Below are 15,245 nucleotides of genomic sequence, written 5' to 3' on the forward strand. Positions count from 1 at the left end.
ACTCTCCTGTCTCGCCCACTGCTCCCCTCAGCAGTGTATTTCAGTCAGTCTGCCTGTTTTGCTACCCGCTCTGTCTCTGGCGAATCCTCTCACTGCCCCCCACCCACTTCTGGCCTACACTCAACTCTTGCATGCATAAATAATAATAAATCTTTTTTTTATTTATTTTATTTTTTTTAGAATTTTTTTTTATAGAGGCATGCTTTTATTTATTTGTTTGTTTGTTTGTTTGTTTTTTGTTTATACATGCACTGGGTACAGTCAGAAGCACGGGAGGGTGGGAGAATTCACCAGAGCCAGAGTGGGGAGCAGAGCAGGCAGAAGGACCGAAGCACACTGCTGAGGGGAGCAGCGGGCGGCAGGAGAGGTCTGCGCGCCATGTGGGACCCTCCTCCGGTGGCTGGGGAGCAGCCGGGGATCGAACCGGCGCCGCAGAGGCCGCGGGCAGCTTCGCAACCCAGCGCTCAACCTCTGCGCCACCGGGGAGGCCCTAAATTTTTTTTTTAAAAAGAATATTCCATAAGAAAAAGATGATGCCTCATTTATAGATCCAGAAAAAAATTTAAATAGTAATAAGTCATATTCTAGTAGTAATTAGGTGGCTAGGGAAACAATGTAACACAGGATTCTAACTACAGGTAGTTCACTGTTGTGTTGAACTGTGCTGCTTTAGACTCTGTTTTCTCAAAAGGAGTATGCAATTATTGAAACAACATACTTAAAAGATATATTTAGGATTATGGTAGATGGAAAACAATTACCAAACATTACTAATGGGACATTTTTACCTTACTTGAGGTGGTGGAATTCCTACCACTATGCAATCCAACTGTACTCTGGTTCCTTCTGGAACTTCTCTGCTCCGTAACTTTTGAGTGAACCGGGGAGGTTGCCCCAGAGGTTCTTCATAATACAACGATGAAGGTGAAGACCCTGGGGTGGTGTCTCCACCAGCTGCCTCACTGGCAGCCTGCTCAGCTTCACGCCTCTTAGCTTCCTGCTGCTCAAGAGCATGATTCACTTCATTATCCCTGGTATCTGCTGGGATAGGGATGGGAACAGAAGATCTTTCTCTTCTTTCTGATAGATTGGAGAAACTGGAGCTGTTATCCTGCATAACTTTGTTTTGAGATTCCGATTTACTCTTGTGGTTTTTGCAGGCACGAGGTCTAATCCGTTTGGAGCTATGTGCTTTGAAAAGGGATGACAGTTCCTCAATGAAATCAGCGGCTTTATTTAAGAATACTTTTTTGGACTGGGTTTCAGAACTATACTGTGGTCTTTTTGCCTCCTGGGGACTCTCTTTAGAACTAGCAAGACTTTGAGAATTATCGTGGTGAAAGTTTGGGTCAAAACTTGGTTTAGGTGAGTGTTTCATTTGATCGGAAGAAAGACGCTTTCTAGCTTGCGCTTCATCTGTTTTCTCCAAAGGGTCATGATTGATGGCCAATCTTGCCAGATTAACACTTTCATCCAATTCTTCTTGACTCAGAAAGGCTGAAAGATCTGGAAGGTCATCTTGGCCTCCTCCTCCTTCAGCAGCTCCAGAAGGACTGCCAAAATGAAAAGGGTTTGAGGAAGGCTCTGCACGACTCCTCTCATTATTTCCCCGATGTCTAGTTTCAGCTAAATAGCTCTCCCTTAGAAGCTGAGATATGGAAGTAGATGCCTCGAGGCTGTCGTCTTGCATGCTGTCACAAAATAACAATGACAAACAGTTTGGATCATTTTTAGTGAACAACAATTCTATGTTATTAGAACATGATGGATTCTTAAGCACTTAAAACTTGAAATAAAATATTGCTGAGTGTGGATACTTTTACGCTCTTTGAAGACTTAAAGATTATTCTCAAATTGTAAAATAAAGAGGACTGAGATTTCCCTGAAATTGAAAATAAAAACATGGGTTAAATTCTTTAAATTTGCAAGTTTAATTTGCAAAAGTTATTAAGTGACTATACTGACTGTATAATTTCTAAACATAATTTTGATAATATCTGTACAGAAATTTTAGTTTTAAAGGGCTTTCATACAGATATTTCATCTCCATTTACTTTGAATATAACAAAATAATAGAAATTAAAAGACATTGACAACAGTGTCTCCTCTAGTTACTGAAAACATAAGCTTGATCTAGCTCATAAAAATAAACAATGCTTTTGTTATTTGACTGGAGACTAGTGTCTAAATGCTGTTTATAGGCTCAATATGCTCTAAAGACTGATGACTTAGTTTCTTCAAATATGGTACAACTAATTTCTCACCAAAATTAAGAGTTAGAGACTCATGTAAAACTCTCTTAAATAAATATGATTAAGAGAGACTATGGTAGTAAGGAGAGGTGAAAGATAGGATACTTCTAATTGTATAAACTTTCCTGACTTTTGAATTTTAATTATATGAACAGATCACCAATTCAAAAAAGGAATTTTTTTGGAGTCTTAAAACAGTACAAATAACTTTAGTTCAAAGTCCCCTGAATTAGATTTTGTAATGCAAAATGATTTTATTTTATTAACATGTTTATATTTTTCATTCACACATGAACTGGAAGGATGATAAGCTTACAACTCACAAGCTGTTACGCCTCTCTCTTCTTAAAAAAAGCAATTAATTGATTACAGTACCCTTCCCATTGACTTTAACACTTCGCTTCTTCAGTTACCACCAACCAATAAGAAATGGTTACAGAGATGAAGACTATTTATCATCTTGGTTACTACATGCTGGGCCATGTGTTGGGAAGATGGAGAGAAAAGTAATCTAAATCTTTTATGGCTTTTAAGATTCTGTGATGAACTTATTTCAACTCATTCTTCCATTTCCCTTAGCCTCATATATCATAAATAAGGCTTCCTAGGAACTGTCCTAGTCCTCAAACTTTTAGGTTGTTATCCAAAGCTAACTTTTAAATTGGCAAAAGAGGCAAATGGCCTTGTGAAGGCAATTAGAGGTGGCTAAAAGGACTAGCAGGAGCGTTTTCCCACATATTTACCACGGCCTGAGATTGCTGTTTTTGAGGCCACTTATTTAGGTGAAGTCTATTTTTCCTTAAAAATAGAGTAACTGAAAATGCAAAGGTGTTGGATATATGCAAAGATTTATCTACAAAGATGTTCATCATAGTATAGAAGATAATAAAACTTTGCAACCATGTCCAAAAAATAAAAAAATCATTAATTGAAGCATGATAATCTCATTACATAGAACTATATATGGCTATTTTAAATTTTGTTAAGACAAGAAATTGTACACAAAATAATATATGGAAGTGTTAATGATATCCCAAATTGAAAATTTGTCTGATTTGTCTACTAAGAACAGTTAAATATAGCTGAAATAAGGTGTAAAATGTGACTTAAAATGTAATTAATATATTTATTGAAATCTTATTTATAAACCAACTATTTAATTAGCTTATTTGGATTTCTGTATGTCTAAATTGTAAGGGGGAAAATTAAGTGCTTTATAATCAAGATGGCCTTCTCTCTTGAGTTGAATATATTAATTGTATTTTAATGTATTCTTAATTTATTTTTTATTTTAATGTAGTTTTATCTTGGGGGAACATGGAATGAGCACTGGCCTTGGAATCAGATAGATCTGTTTTCAAATTCTGGTTTCACTTTGTAGTAGTTGTATGACTTTGAGAAAGCTATTTAAGTTCTCTGAGTTTTAATTTCATCTGTAAAACATGGATAATTTTATTTCCCAGGGGAGTGAGGATTAATACTATCATGAAGGTAAAGTCTTTTAAACAGGGCCAGCCAATAGTAATGGCCACTCAACTGGTATTAGTAAAAAAGAATACTTAGGTAAAGGTGATATTCATATTGAAGAATTTTTAAAAAGTTTATATTTATGATGCAAATAGGAAACAAAATACTCATCTAAGGAATTACTGTTACTTTTCTTTATATATATATATATTTAAAAGATTTATTTATTTATGCATACAAGAATTGGGGTACAGGCCAGAAGTGTGAGGGGTGAGAGGATTCATCAGAGACAGAGTGGGGAACAGAACAGGCAGATTGAGTGAAATTCACTGCTGAGGGGAGCAGCGGGTGAGTCAGGAGAGGTCTGCTGCACCATATGGGCAGCTCCCCGGCTGGCCAGGGATCAAACGTGCTGCAGAGGCTGCGGACAGCTACACAGTGCTGTGCTCAACCCCTTGTGCCACCAGGGAGCCCCAATAGGTTGCCTCTTAACCCCTTACGCCACCAGGGAGGCCCTGTAACTAATACTTTTCTTTTTAAGAATCAATTGATGTGTAAGTCCATGGCTTTTCTGATGTATATGGTTATGAGAAACTTTTATGATGACAAAACATTCAGGTGTTCAAAATAAAGGATTTCTTTATGTTTTAATGTATCATTGATTTCCTAACACTTTAGCATGAAATAGATCTAGTTCAAATGTCAGTTTTGCTACATGCCCTGTGTATAAACTTGAAAAAATTTACTTAACCTCTGTAAAAAATTTACTTAACCTCTGTAAGACTCAGTTTACTCATCAGTAAAACTGGGATAATAATAGTAGCTATCTCAGAGATTGAAGTGATGATTAAATGTGTTTGGAGTAATGTGTTTGGTGTTTGGTAAACGTTTGATAAATGGCAGTTACTATTACGTTAGTTGTTATATAATAACTATAGCCACATACCATGGCTAGAAATAGAACTAGTGAAGTGACTTGATTCAAGGACAAATTTGAAGGGAAACTGACGTCTAGCTTTGTAGTTAATTCAGCATATGTATCAAGTAATCTCATGAACGGGTTCTGCTACCTTCAGATTTTTGTGCATATTCTTTGCTTAGGCTGTTCCCTGTTTCACCTCCCTTTACTACCTTACCAGACCAAGTGCTACATGGTCTTCATGTTCTTAGCTGAGACATTGCCCTAAGGCTTCTTCTTTTCCTTGGGTACTGCTCCAAGTTGCTCCCAAAGTTCACTGTCCTTACCCCCAAACAAAACACTCTCTCAATATATTGAATTTTCTAATTTACTTCTCTGTCCATTCACTTTGTTTTGAATACCATCTTCTCTGCACACACAGACACACAGTACATAGAAGGTGAATGTCTGTTGAATTCTTTTCTTCATTAGAATTTCCTGCTAAATATTTTGTTGTTTATCTTTTTTTTAATTTTAGGGTAAAGTAGGACAGATAATGATATTCATATTTACAAAAACGTACAGATGCAAAGAAAAATATAAACTGGTGAAAAACAGGAATGATTTCTAGTTGACTTTCAAATGAAAATTTAGGAAAGATAAAATAACTGGAACCATGCTTTTTTTTTTTTCCATAACAGAAGTATCAAAGGACAACTGATTTAAATCAGAAACCCTGGGTTTGAATTCCAGCTCCCATATTAAATAATTTAGTTCTTTTGAGTAAATGGCTTAATGCATCTGGATCTCAATTATCCTCAGCGATCAAATGAAATAATAGTCATTCTATGTTAAAGGGTTCTCAGAGAAAATACACATGTAAATTGTTAAACCAATAAATATTACCTAAAATAGGAAAATGTATCTCTTTCTCTTCAACCATTAATTTAAAAGCTTTGCTATAAAATTTATAATTTTAAAAAGAACATTATTATGAATTACCTAGCTTTCATTTATTTATCCAATAAATGCTCAATGTGCATCTACTATGTGCCAGGCACTGTGAATTCAACAATGAACAATAACTAAGTCTCTGAGCTGGTAAAACTGATATCCTATTAAGGAAGTATAAATGCCAAGAAGAAAACTAAGGGAATAGAGAATGATGAGGGATAAAGGGAGGTGTGATATTTTAGCTAGGAAGTCCAGGCAAAGTTTCTAATGCAGCAGAGAACTTCACCTACTGATCACCCAGGGAGAAAGATGTCCCTGACATAGGAGGAAGTAAGTGTCAAGGCCTGAAAAGGTAAATGTTTGGTATATTTGAGTCAAGTTTAGTGTGCCAGGGGGTGAGTAAGATGAGTAGATAGAAAGGAAGTCAGCAAGGCGCAAGGCACAAGGCCATGTCATGTAAAGCCTTGCAGACCATGTGATGGAGTTAAAATTTTATTAAACATGTACTGGGAAACCATTTTTTAAAAAGATTTATTTATTTATACAAGCACTGGGGGACAGGTGTGGGAGGGTGAGAGAATTCACCAGAGATAGCAGAAGAAGCAGAAAAAGCAGAAGGACCGAAGTACACTGCTGAGGGGAGCAGTGGGCGCGACAGGAGAGGTCTGTCTCACCATGTGGGAATCTCCCTGGCTGGCCTGGAATTGAACCGGAGCTGTAGAGGCTGCGGACAGCTTCACAGTGCTGCGCTCAACCTGCTGTGCCACTGGGGAGGCCCGGGAAACCATTTTAAAGCTTGAGAAGCAGATGGCATGATTTTGGAAGAGTTCAATCATAACTGCTATGCAAAGACTCTAAACTGAGGGTGAGCAGAACTAGCCTGCTTACTTCAGCATTTGTTTGCGAAGCACTTAAAAATGTAGAGCACTGTACAGATTTAAGGCAATCCTCTTCTGCTGATGTATAATTATCATACCTACTATATTCTTCAGGGGCAGAATACTTGACAAAATTAGACTTTGCTCCCTCTCTTTAGTGCTAATGTTGACCTGCTTGTTTTGCCTTCTATATACCATGATGAAGTATATACAAGAGAAGTATCTAAATCAGTTCTTTTGAAGAAACCCCTTTTGGGGCAAGAATCAAATCTCAGTACATAGGAATTAGTTCTGGAGAGTTGGGTATAGTCACCTTTTTAAGATTTGTCTACAGATGGACGTATTTTGAGGTTAATCCTTCTTCATTGTTACAATATTCACCTTCTCACTGTTAAAGTATCACCCCCCATCTTAGTTTTATTTTCAGTTTATTTTTGGTGTGAATGGCATTAATAGTTTTTTAAGTAAGTATGTACTGCATTACTAGAATAAGAACTTGAGACATATGGAAATATATCAATGTCAATTTGAAAATACTGTCTATTCTTTTAATTCCTCTTTCAACTTGAAAGAGGAAAAACAGCAAATAAAAACAGGCAAATGTATGCATTAGGAGAAAATGTTGAAATAAAGAGACACAGTAAAGGTGATTCACAGGAGAGTTAGTGGGAATCATTTTAATGAGCGACATTCTATAAAAGGAACAGGTTACAGGAAGGCAAAGATTGTTTAGATAAAAGGTTAAAGGTGAGTAAGCTATTCTTTTATTATTATTATTTTAAATCAAATTGGCAAAAGTAGGAAGGTAGAAAAGGGAGCAAAGATTTATTTGGAGAGGGACAACAGGAGATTGGCAACACTAGTAAAGGATACCTGAAGTCAGAGCCCAAAGTTAGTATTTAGTCTGAAAGACAGCAAAGAAACAGTAAAAGTCAATTTTGTGACTCACGAAAGGCTAATGAAAGGGAAGGAAGAAAATTTTGGGAATCTAAGACCAAAAAAGTGTTTGGTGGTAGTAACGAAAATGATAGGCATGAGATGTTTGTATATTCTCAAGACCACACCATTCATGATGAACTTTGATTTTACAGGGGAAATTCCAAATGAGAAGACATTGTCAATCCCCAATTACTCAAAGATTCATTTTAAATAAGAAAAGTAAGGAAAAATTAACATTTTTTTCTTTCTCTAGTCTTTAATAAGTATGTCTTTTTTTTTTTTTAGGTAATTGGGAATTTGAGAAAAAGATGACTTTGCTAGCTAAATGACCTAATATAATAAGCTAGATTGCAAAAGGAGCAACTGCCCCAAATCTGCTCAAGATCTCAAGATCTTGATCTAGCAGTGGGCAGGGAGGCTGTGCTGGGTTCCTCCCAGAGCGCCGGGTGCATTATGACACCATGTAGAGGTCTCTGTAACAAGCAGTCTGTACAGAGTTTGTCAAGGTGACTCTGGTTAAATATGAATTCTAAGAACTCTTTAGTAATTGCCGGTAATTAATCACACCAAATTTTGTGCTCACCAAAAATGTATCTTCTGAACATATGTTCTTAAATTTCTAAGCAGACGATTCTGTTTGTACTTGGCTTGAGCAAAAGTGCAATGCCCCAGGAATTTTAAAAGCTCTTTGTCATCCTTTAAATAAAGGAATGACATTTCTATGAAGCACCAAAGACATTTAGGAAAATATCTCTGTGGTGTTTGAGTCTTCCTTCTCTCTTAGTAGAGGGGAAAAGTTAAGAAAATCTTTTCTTTCTTTTGTTTTTGGTCTTATTATAAGCAATACTATACAATAAGTGACACCTTTGTCAAATCTCAATGTGGATGAAGGAAACGAATTATTCTAAAGTTAGTAGTATCATTCACCATACATTTTCAGTTGGTAAGATGAGTTCATTACTCCTATTACATATAGGGATTAACTGTTGAAAAGTTTAGCTGTCACATTTTCACATACTAACCGTAGTTCATAAAAGAACTTTCACAGGGAAACCTGATTTATTTGCTGTTCCATTTCCTCAAAAGTAAATTTAAAAAACCATCTAACTGAATTTCAAAACCTAGTCAGGATAAAAATTCATTCAGTTTCTTTCTTGGGTCTCTGAATGGTGGCTCTGAGTCCATTCTACTGAATATGTGCCTTTGTAAGCAGATTGTAATAGAAACATTCAAATGATACTTATATGGTACGCTGGGGGTTTAACACAGTATGAGTTCCAATAGCGTTAGCCATATTCTATAAGTGGGGATAGAGACAAGTTTCCAGAATTTGGATAGTGTCCAACAGTTTGTTTCATGTCCAGTATTATAACTATGTAATGTCTATAATTTTGTCTCTTGACAAAGTAAGTAGTGTTCATATTTTTCAGATTTCTGGGATGGCCTTGATTTTAAATATTTTGCTTGTTACCAAGTCATGTGTTCGACTGCATATTCTAGTTAAAAAACATTTATTATAGACATCAATATAGATATTCTTAATTATTAGAAAATAAGAATGGATTTATATGAACTTATTATTAAGTATTAAGGAAAGACTAAAAAGTATGACAAAATCTTCATTTAGAACTTGTGGAATTCATTTCATCATTAACAAATGGAAGTAATTAAATCCTAATTTTTTTTGAGAAAGAAAACTGAATAGCTGTTTTTGTTTCTTTCAAACTGACTGATGCTAATATCTTTAACAAGTATGAGTAAAGCTCCATTGATAAGATAATAAAATTTCTCATACTATTACTGTAATATTCTCTTTGGGAAATGGAAATTCAGATTAACCCATGTTCTCTCTCTCTTTTTTTTTTTGCTTATGTGATTTTAAAAATAGAGTTCAAGATGTGGATCTAGGGATAAGGGTGTAAGGTACCAGGCCAAATAATTGCCACTGGCTCTCAAGTGTCTTTTTGTTGAAAAGGGAGAAAGGGAGAATGGACAGAAAAGGAGGGAGGAGGGAGAGAGAGGGAGAGAGAGAAAGAGAGGGAAAGAGAGAGGAGAAAGAAAGAGCAATGTCCTTTGAGCAAGACTTTCTGCAGCTGTTGTGTACATTAATCCAGGGAGCAGATCTCCCAACACTAAATATAGCAAGCATATCCTTTTACATGATAAAAAAATTTAAAATGAAAGTCTTTCACTGTGGAGTCTTATTATTTTAGATTTAATTTCCTTTAAAAAGGAAATAGGAATTACACACAAATTCTCTATAGGAACATCATTACTTTAATAAATGAATGTATGGAAAATGTCAATAACCTGTACATTTCACAACTTTCTCTACTGAGAAATTTTTCTTTAAGATGCAAGTAGGCTGTGATCTTTGAAAGTCTCATCAATCCCCTCCAGAATCTTTACATGTTAAAAACTTTATTTTCTCATAATTTGGTATTCCATCATACATAATTAGAAAGTTACCCTAGGTTTCTCCCTAAACAGCAGTAATTAGGTCTCTGAAATATCCCTTTTCCCATTGTCAGTGCCCTGTTATCAAAACACACTCGTGAACTTAAATCTGGATATTACCTTTCTTTTTTTAGTTGACCCAGATGAGGATGTCCAACCCCGGCACTCCACTGTGATGATAATTGTCCAAGGAGAATTTTTAGATGAAAGCTCAGGAGAAAAAGGAAATTCTTCACACCCTTGGAAATAGAGAGTGGCCGTCCATAGAGAGTGAGGAGTTAACCTCAGTTTCAGTGAAGATGGCTGTAAGAAGCTGGACAACCTGTCACCACTGGAGCCAGAGCATTTGTCAGCTCACAGGTCCCAAGTTATTTTGAGCAGTATAACCCATGTGCCTGTGAAACATTCCACCTGATTGGACAGGAGAAAACTAAGTGAAGGGATTCCATAGCAGGACAGCACCTATGGGTGGTGGGTGTCAATAAGTTTTTCTAGTTATAGAATTTCTAGCCAGAGTCCCAAGTTGTTTATTGCTTTCTGTTTGGGGTTAATTCTAAATTTGTTATACTACATTCCATCAATCAAAGAAAATGTCATTATTTTTAAAACATGAAAATTCTTAATTTTCAAGAAATTTAATTTCAAATAATTGGTAATTTACTTTCATTTAGTCACTGATAAATTTTAGGAAATCTGACTCTGGAAAGCCAATATGAAGCTGAGGTATAAGGTTTTAAAGCACAGAGTTTTTTGAATTGTTTGTCCAAAGCCTAAGCAAAAGTGAGAAGAAAATTGCATTAAAAGTTAGAGAAAATAGAGCAAACGGTGAGGAAAAAACCATCAGCCTGAGAATAAACCCAGTAACAAATTAGTTTAAGCAAACGTCTTCAGAAAATATTTATCTGATACTACTTAAAAGTCAAAGTTAACATGCTACAAATCCTGTTCATGTATTAGTAACCAGGATAATGTTTTTCATTTTACTTTTTGAAAAAAATTGATGCCAAATATCTTTCTTCCCAAGCATTACAAATCAATAACAAGAGTGCAACATTAACGGAACCAACACCTGCTCAAATATCAACTTTGTCAAAGTATAGGTTCTTTAACATCAACTTCATACATTTTCAGAATATGATATTGCAAAATAAAAGTTAACCTCATTGCTTAGTTTATATTATTTTTTATAACATCATCAATCTTGGTAGAAGACCTGGTTTTGAAAAATCAGATATATGCCATTGATTATCTTTTTTTTCAAAGACCATTCTTCAATTCTGATAGCACAAAATACAAAGGTTTATATCTAGTTTCTCAATTAAACCATTCATCTGCTTGCTGGATTTCTTTTATCCATTTATTCAATGAAAATTTACCTAATGACTGCCATTTACCAGGTACCGTGTATAAAGCAGTGTATAAATATACCAAAATTCCTGAACTCATGGAATTTACTTAGAGATATTTTTATCCTTTTCAATCATTGTCAGAATTCCTGTAGTAGATTGAATCAATATAAAATATATTTATTATGATCACCTCAGAGATTTCACTATACCATTTGCTATGAGGTTTTGTGTTTACACAGTTAAAATGAAAAAAGAGAATTGAAGAGTACTTTTTAAATAATCTGGGTCAAAAGAACTATTTCTAAGGAGGGAAAAGAGTACAAAAAGAACTGAATTATATGGCTAGGTTATTCTCATTAGTGCAAAAATTCAGATTTTCAATGTACAGGCTCATTCGCTCTTTCACCTAACTAATCCTGTGCTGATATTAACCTTAAGACTACTTAATTGTGTTTCTGTATTTTCCACTTGTGTGGATGAGCCAGCAATTCTGTTTTATTTAAAGACATTTCACTTAAAGAGAAGATTTTATTTATAATCAATGTAAATGCTGCTAGTTCTTGGGAAGGAACATGGGAAAGTGAGATCTCTATTTCTGGTAGCAAATAGATGGCTACCATTTGATTTTCTAAAGGGAAATGCTTATGCACACTCTAAATGATCATAATTTTACTTCCCTTTATACGGTGTGCATCATAAGTCTGGTAATCTACCTTTCACGTAGGTATAAAATATTGAGGTGTGAAAAAACCCATACTGAAAGACAAAAATAGAGCAGTGGAATTAGAAATTAATAAGGAGAATTAAAATAAGTTTAAATGCAAAAAAAAAAAACAGTTATAGAAGAAAGAGGCCAAAGAATTTCTGAATAGCATTTTTACTGCTATTCCCCATTTTTACTGCAACATTTCCAAAATACAGATGGTGTACAAAATGTTTTGAGCTTTTTGGGAAAAAGGTGGATACAAATATTTAAAATAAATAATATTCAGTAACTATGGACATCTTGCTTACAATATATAAAACTCATTTTATAGATTCTAGGATTTTTTTTAATTAATTTTTGCTTCCAAGTAATGCAGGTCGTACTCAGCTTGTTATTAGTAGAAATTATATAAATGTTTTACCAAAAATCAACTAGTTTGGATTTTTTAGAGGTTATTGGTATAAAGAATAATTTTAAAAACATATCCAACATAGTTAAAAACAAATTTCATAAATGACAGCAAACACTAGGTTACATGTCTTCAGCCTTCCCCATAAAGTTGAGTGGCCGTTCCAACATGTGTTTATCATGGTTTGAACATGATCCTGTGCTTGCCTTCAGCTGTTATCTTAATTCAGTCACTCAGCTACAGAAACATTTACTCACATTGGGATGATCCACAGGAATGCCAAGGAATCTGGAAGATCTCTGACAGAGGAAGTCTTCACTTGGGGGGATAAGCATGCGGGAGTTTCTGTGCTATCAAAATATTTGCTATTTTCCCCTAGTGTAAGAGATTTTAATTCCTAAAAAGAAATTGCTCACATATAACAAAATTTCAATAAGTTTTTCTTGACATTCATAGATTTATCTTGAGGTACCTCCTCCAGCATCAAATAAGAAAAAAAATCCTCTATGTCTTATTTTTAAAGAACCCTATTCAATGAGAAAAATACCTATTCAATGAGAAAAATACTCATCAGAGACAAGTTCTTGACCATCAAAAACAATATATGTATGGTGGATTTTAGAGGGTCTTATACAAACCCCATAATACAATGTGATTAAGAAATACAATTGAATCTTTAAAAGAATTTCTTTTTCTTGAAGTGGTTTTGAAAATACTAGCCTAGGAAAGTTAAACATTATTTAAACTACAAGTTCAAAACTAGTTTAGTTAAAACAACAGCAACAACAAAAAACTGTAAATAGAATACCTACTAATATTTAAAAATTAGTCCTGAAAAGTAAATTTGTGGTTACCTGTCAGGAGAAGCACCATTCCTATATCAATCAACCAGGACCATCTAAAGCCCAAATCTCACTGCCTAACTTGTGTGGGCCACAAGAGTAGCATGAAAGAAATGTGATACCGCCCTACAGGAGTAATGAAGGGTATTTACAGGGTTCCGTGGCAGATCCAGGGACAGTCATTTAGAACAGATTGCTCTTTCAGATCAACTTTAATAACTCAGTCTGCACGATGTCCTTAGCTTGGAGGGCTAGTGGGGGTGGATAATGACTAAGGAAATAAACTTTTTAATCTCTCCTTAGATTAGATGAAAAGGATAATCATGATGAAATTTTAAAGAACAGACGATGAGGAATGTACAAAATATCCATACAGTGGCTGCATATGATATGTGTAAATACTCTTATTGATGCAAAACTTAAAGTATGTTCAATATATTTATTAAAGTAAACATGGGAACAATCTATTATTATAATACTTAATATTTAATTATTAATATAATACTTATTATTTAATTATTATTCTAATACTTAACATTAATTATTATAATACTTCCAATTTTAGATTAATTAGATTAAGGCTTTGCTCTATGGCTTCCATGAAAACACAATAAACAAGGCTTCTTTTATTTGTGCTTTTGATATGTAGGACATAGCAAAGTTTATACTTTTTTAGCAAGTTTAATTTGCATGAAGGATATTTGTTTCTAGAATTTTTAAAAAGAGCATCTTGTGACTAGTGTTGTTACTGAAGAGATCCAGAAGAATTAGTATCATGTATGCACTCCAAAAGGTATAGCTATTCTCACTTCTCACCACATTAATAGAATGATTACATCAGCACATACATAAATATAATCATCTGTGTAGAAATAAGTTAACATTTCTTTGCTATGTGCTAGGTACTCTTCTAAGTTCTTTATGAACATTGTGCTTTTTATTTATTACTTTTAACAATTGATGAAGTTGGTACTATCATAATTTTCATTTTATAGCTGAGAATTAGAAAGAAGTTAAAAACTTGTACAAGGTGACACAAATAAGTAATTGACCCAGGATTAAATCTAAGGCTAATTCTAAGTCTGTGCTCATAACCATTGTAAATATTTAAATGTTCACATGTTTTAGGTAGTATGAAAAAAATTAAGGGTAAAATATACTTCCATTTTTAATAAATGTTTTAAAGGAACACTAGGTAGGATTTTAAGTTTATAATTTTTCTGATCTAAACCAAACCTAAAAATCTTTTGTATGACTAAACAAATAAAAGTAAGAGAAAATATGAAAGGAAAAAAATCAGATGCTTTCAAATACACTCAATAATATTTTTTAGAAATAACCTAGGGCAGGTTACTAAAAATGCAGAATGAATAAAGTACTAAAGAGGACTTTAACAATGGGGATTCTGAAATTTCAAAGGTTTCCTCTGATACATGGTACAAAATTCACGTTTTCTTACAACCATGTATTTGGACTGCTTTTTATACATAAAGCAGTAAAACAACCTTGAGATAATAAAGGTTGAAGCAGTTCTTATGCAGCTACTGAGAAGTGGTTGTGGAGTCTTTTATCCAAAAGTGGATTTTACTTCCAAGACTATGTTCTGAAGTAGATAGCTATCTACTTAGGGGCGAAATCTGTCCTTACTTTCTGAAACTTCACCACCCATTCCTTTATGTTCCAAAGAGCAGAAAATCGGAACCAGGCACTCATGCGTCCAAATTGTGAATTTACCATTTATCAGTTGTTTGACCTTGCTCAAATCACTTACCTGGCTGAATCTACTCTAGAATATAAGCCATCTGCCTCCCAATAGACTATTTCTGCAAAAAACGCTTTTGTTAATGAGACACAGGGCTAGCTAGGAATTAGGCAGTTTTAGGGACAGTGCAGGAGGGGACCTCTGAAGAATTTAGGGAGGCTTCAGAGATAAGGACAACCAAGGAAAAGTAACCAATTCCACTAGGAAAAACAAACATCCCAGGACCAAGGACAACATTGTTAATGCTAGTCCTGGTTTCCTTCAGGTGGTAAAGGGAGGCAGAGATTGGAGAAATGGAGAGTGGTTTAATTTATGGACAACTTAGAAGGGCA

At 34.6% G+C, this 15,245-nt stretch overlaps 1 protein-coding gene across 1 annotated transcript in view; it reads right to left on the minus strand.

The window, feature by feature from the left end:
* Positions 1–1,690, minus strand: part of MYPN (myopalladin) — a gene marked incomplete at both ends in the record, with an annotated part of 64,775 nt that extends 63,085 nt beyond the window's left edge. The window contains one exon of the mRNA XM_084244678.1: positions 789–1,690. Coding sequence (XP_084100804.1) covers positions 789–1,690 — 902 coding nt within the window. The remainder of the gene's footprint in view (positions 1–788) is intronic.
* Between the last annotated feature and the right edge of the window lie 13,555 nt (positions 1,691–15,245).

This window comes from Talpa europaea (genome assembly GCF_964194135.1).
Source record: "Talpa europaea genome assembly, chromosome: 10".
In the NCBI taxonomy this organism is placed as follows: Eukaryota; Metazoa; Chordata; class Mammalia; order Eulipotyphla; family Talpidae; genus Talpa; species Talpa europaea.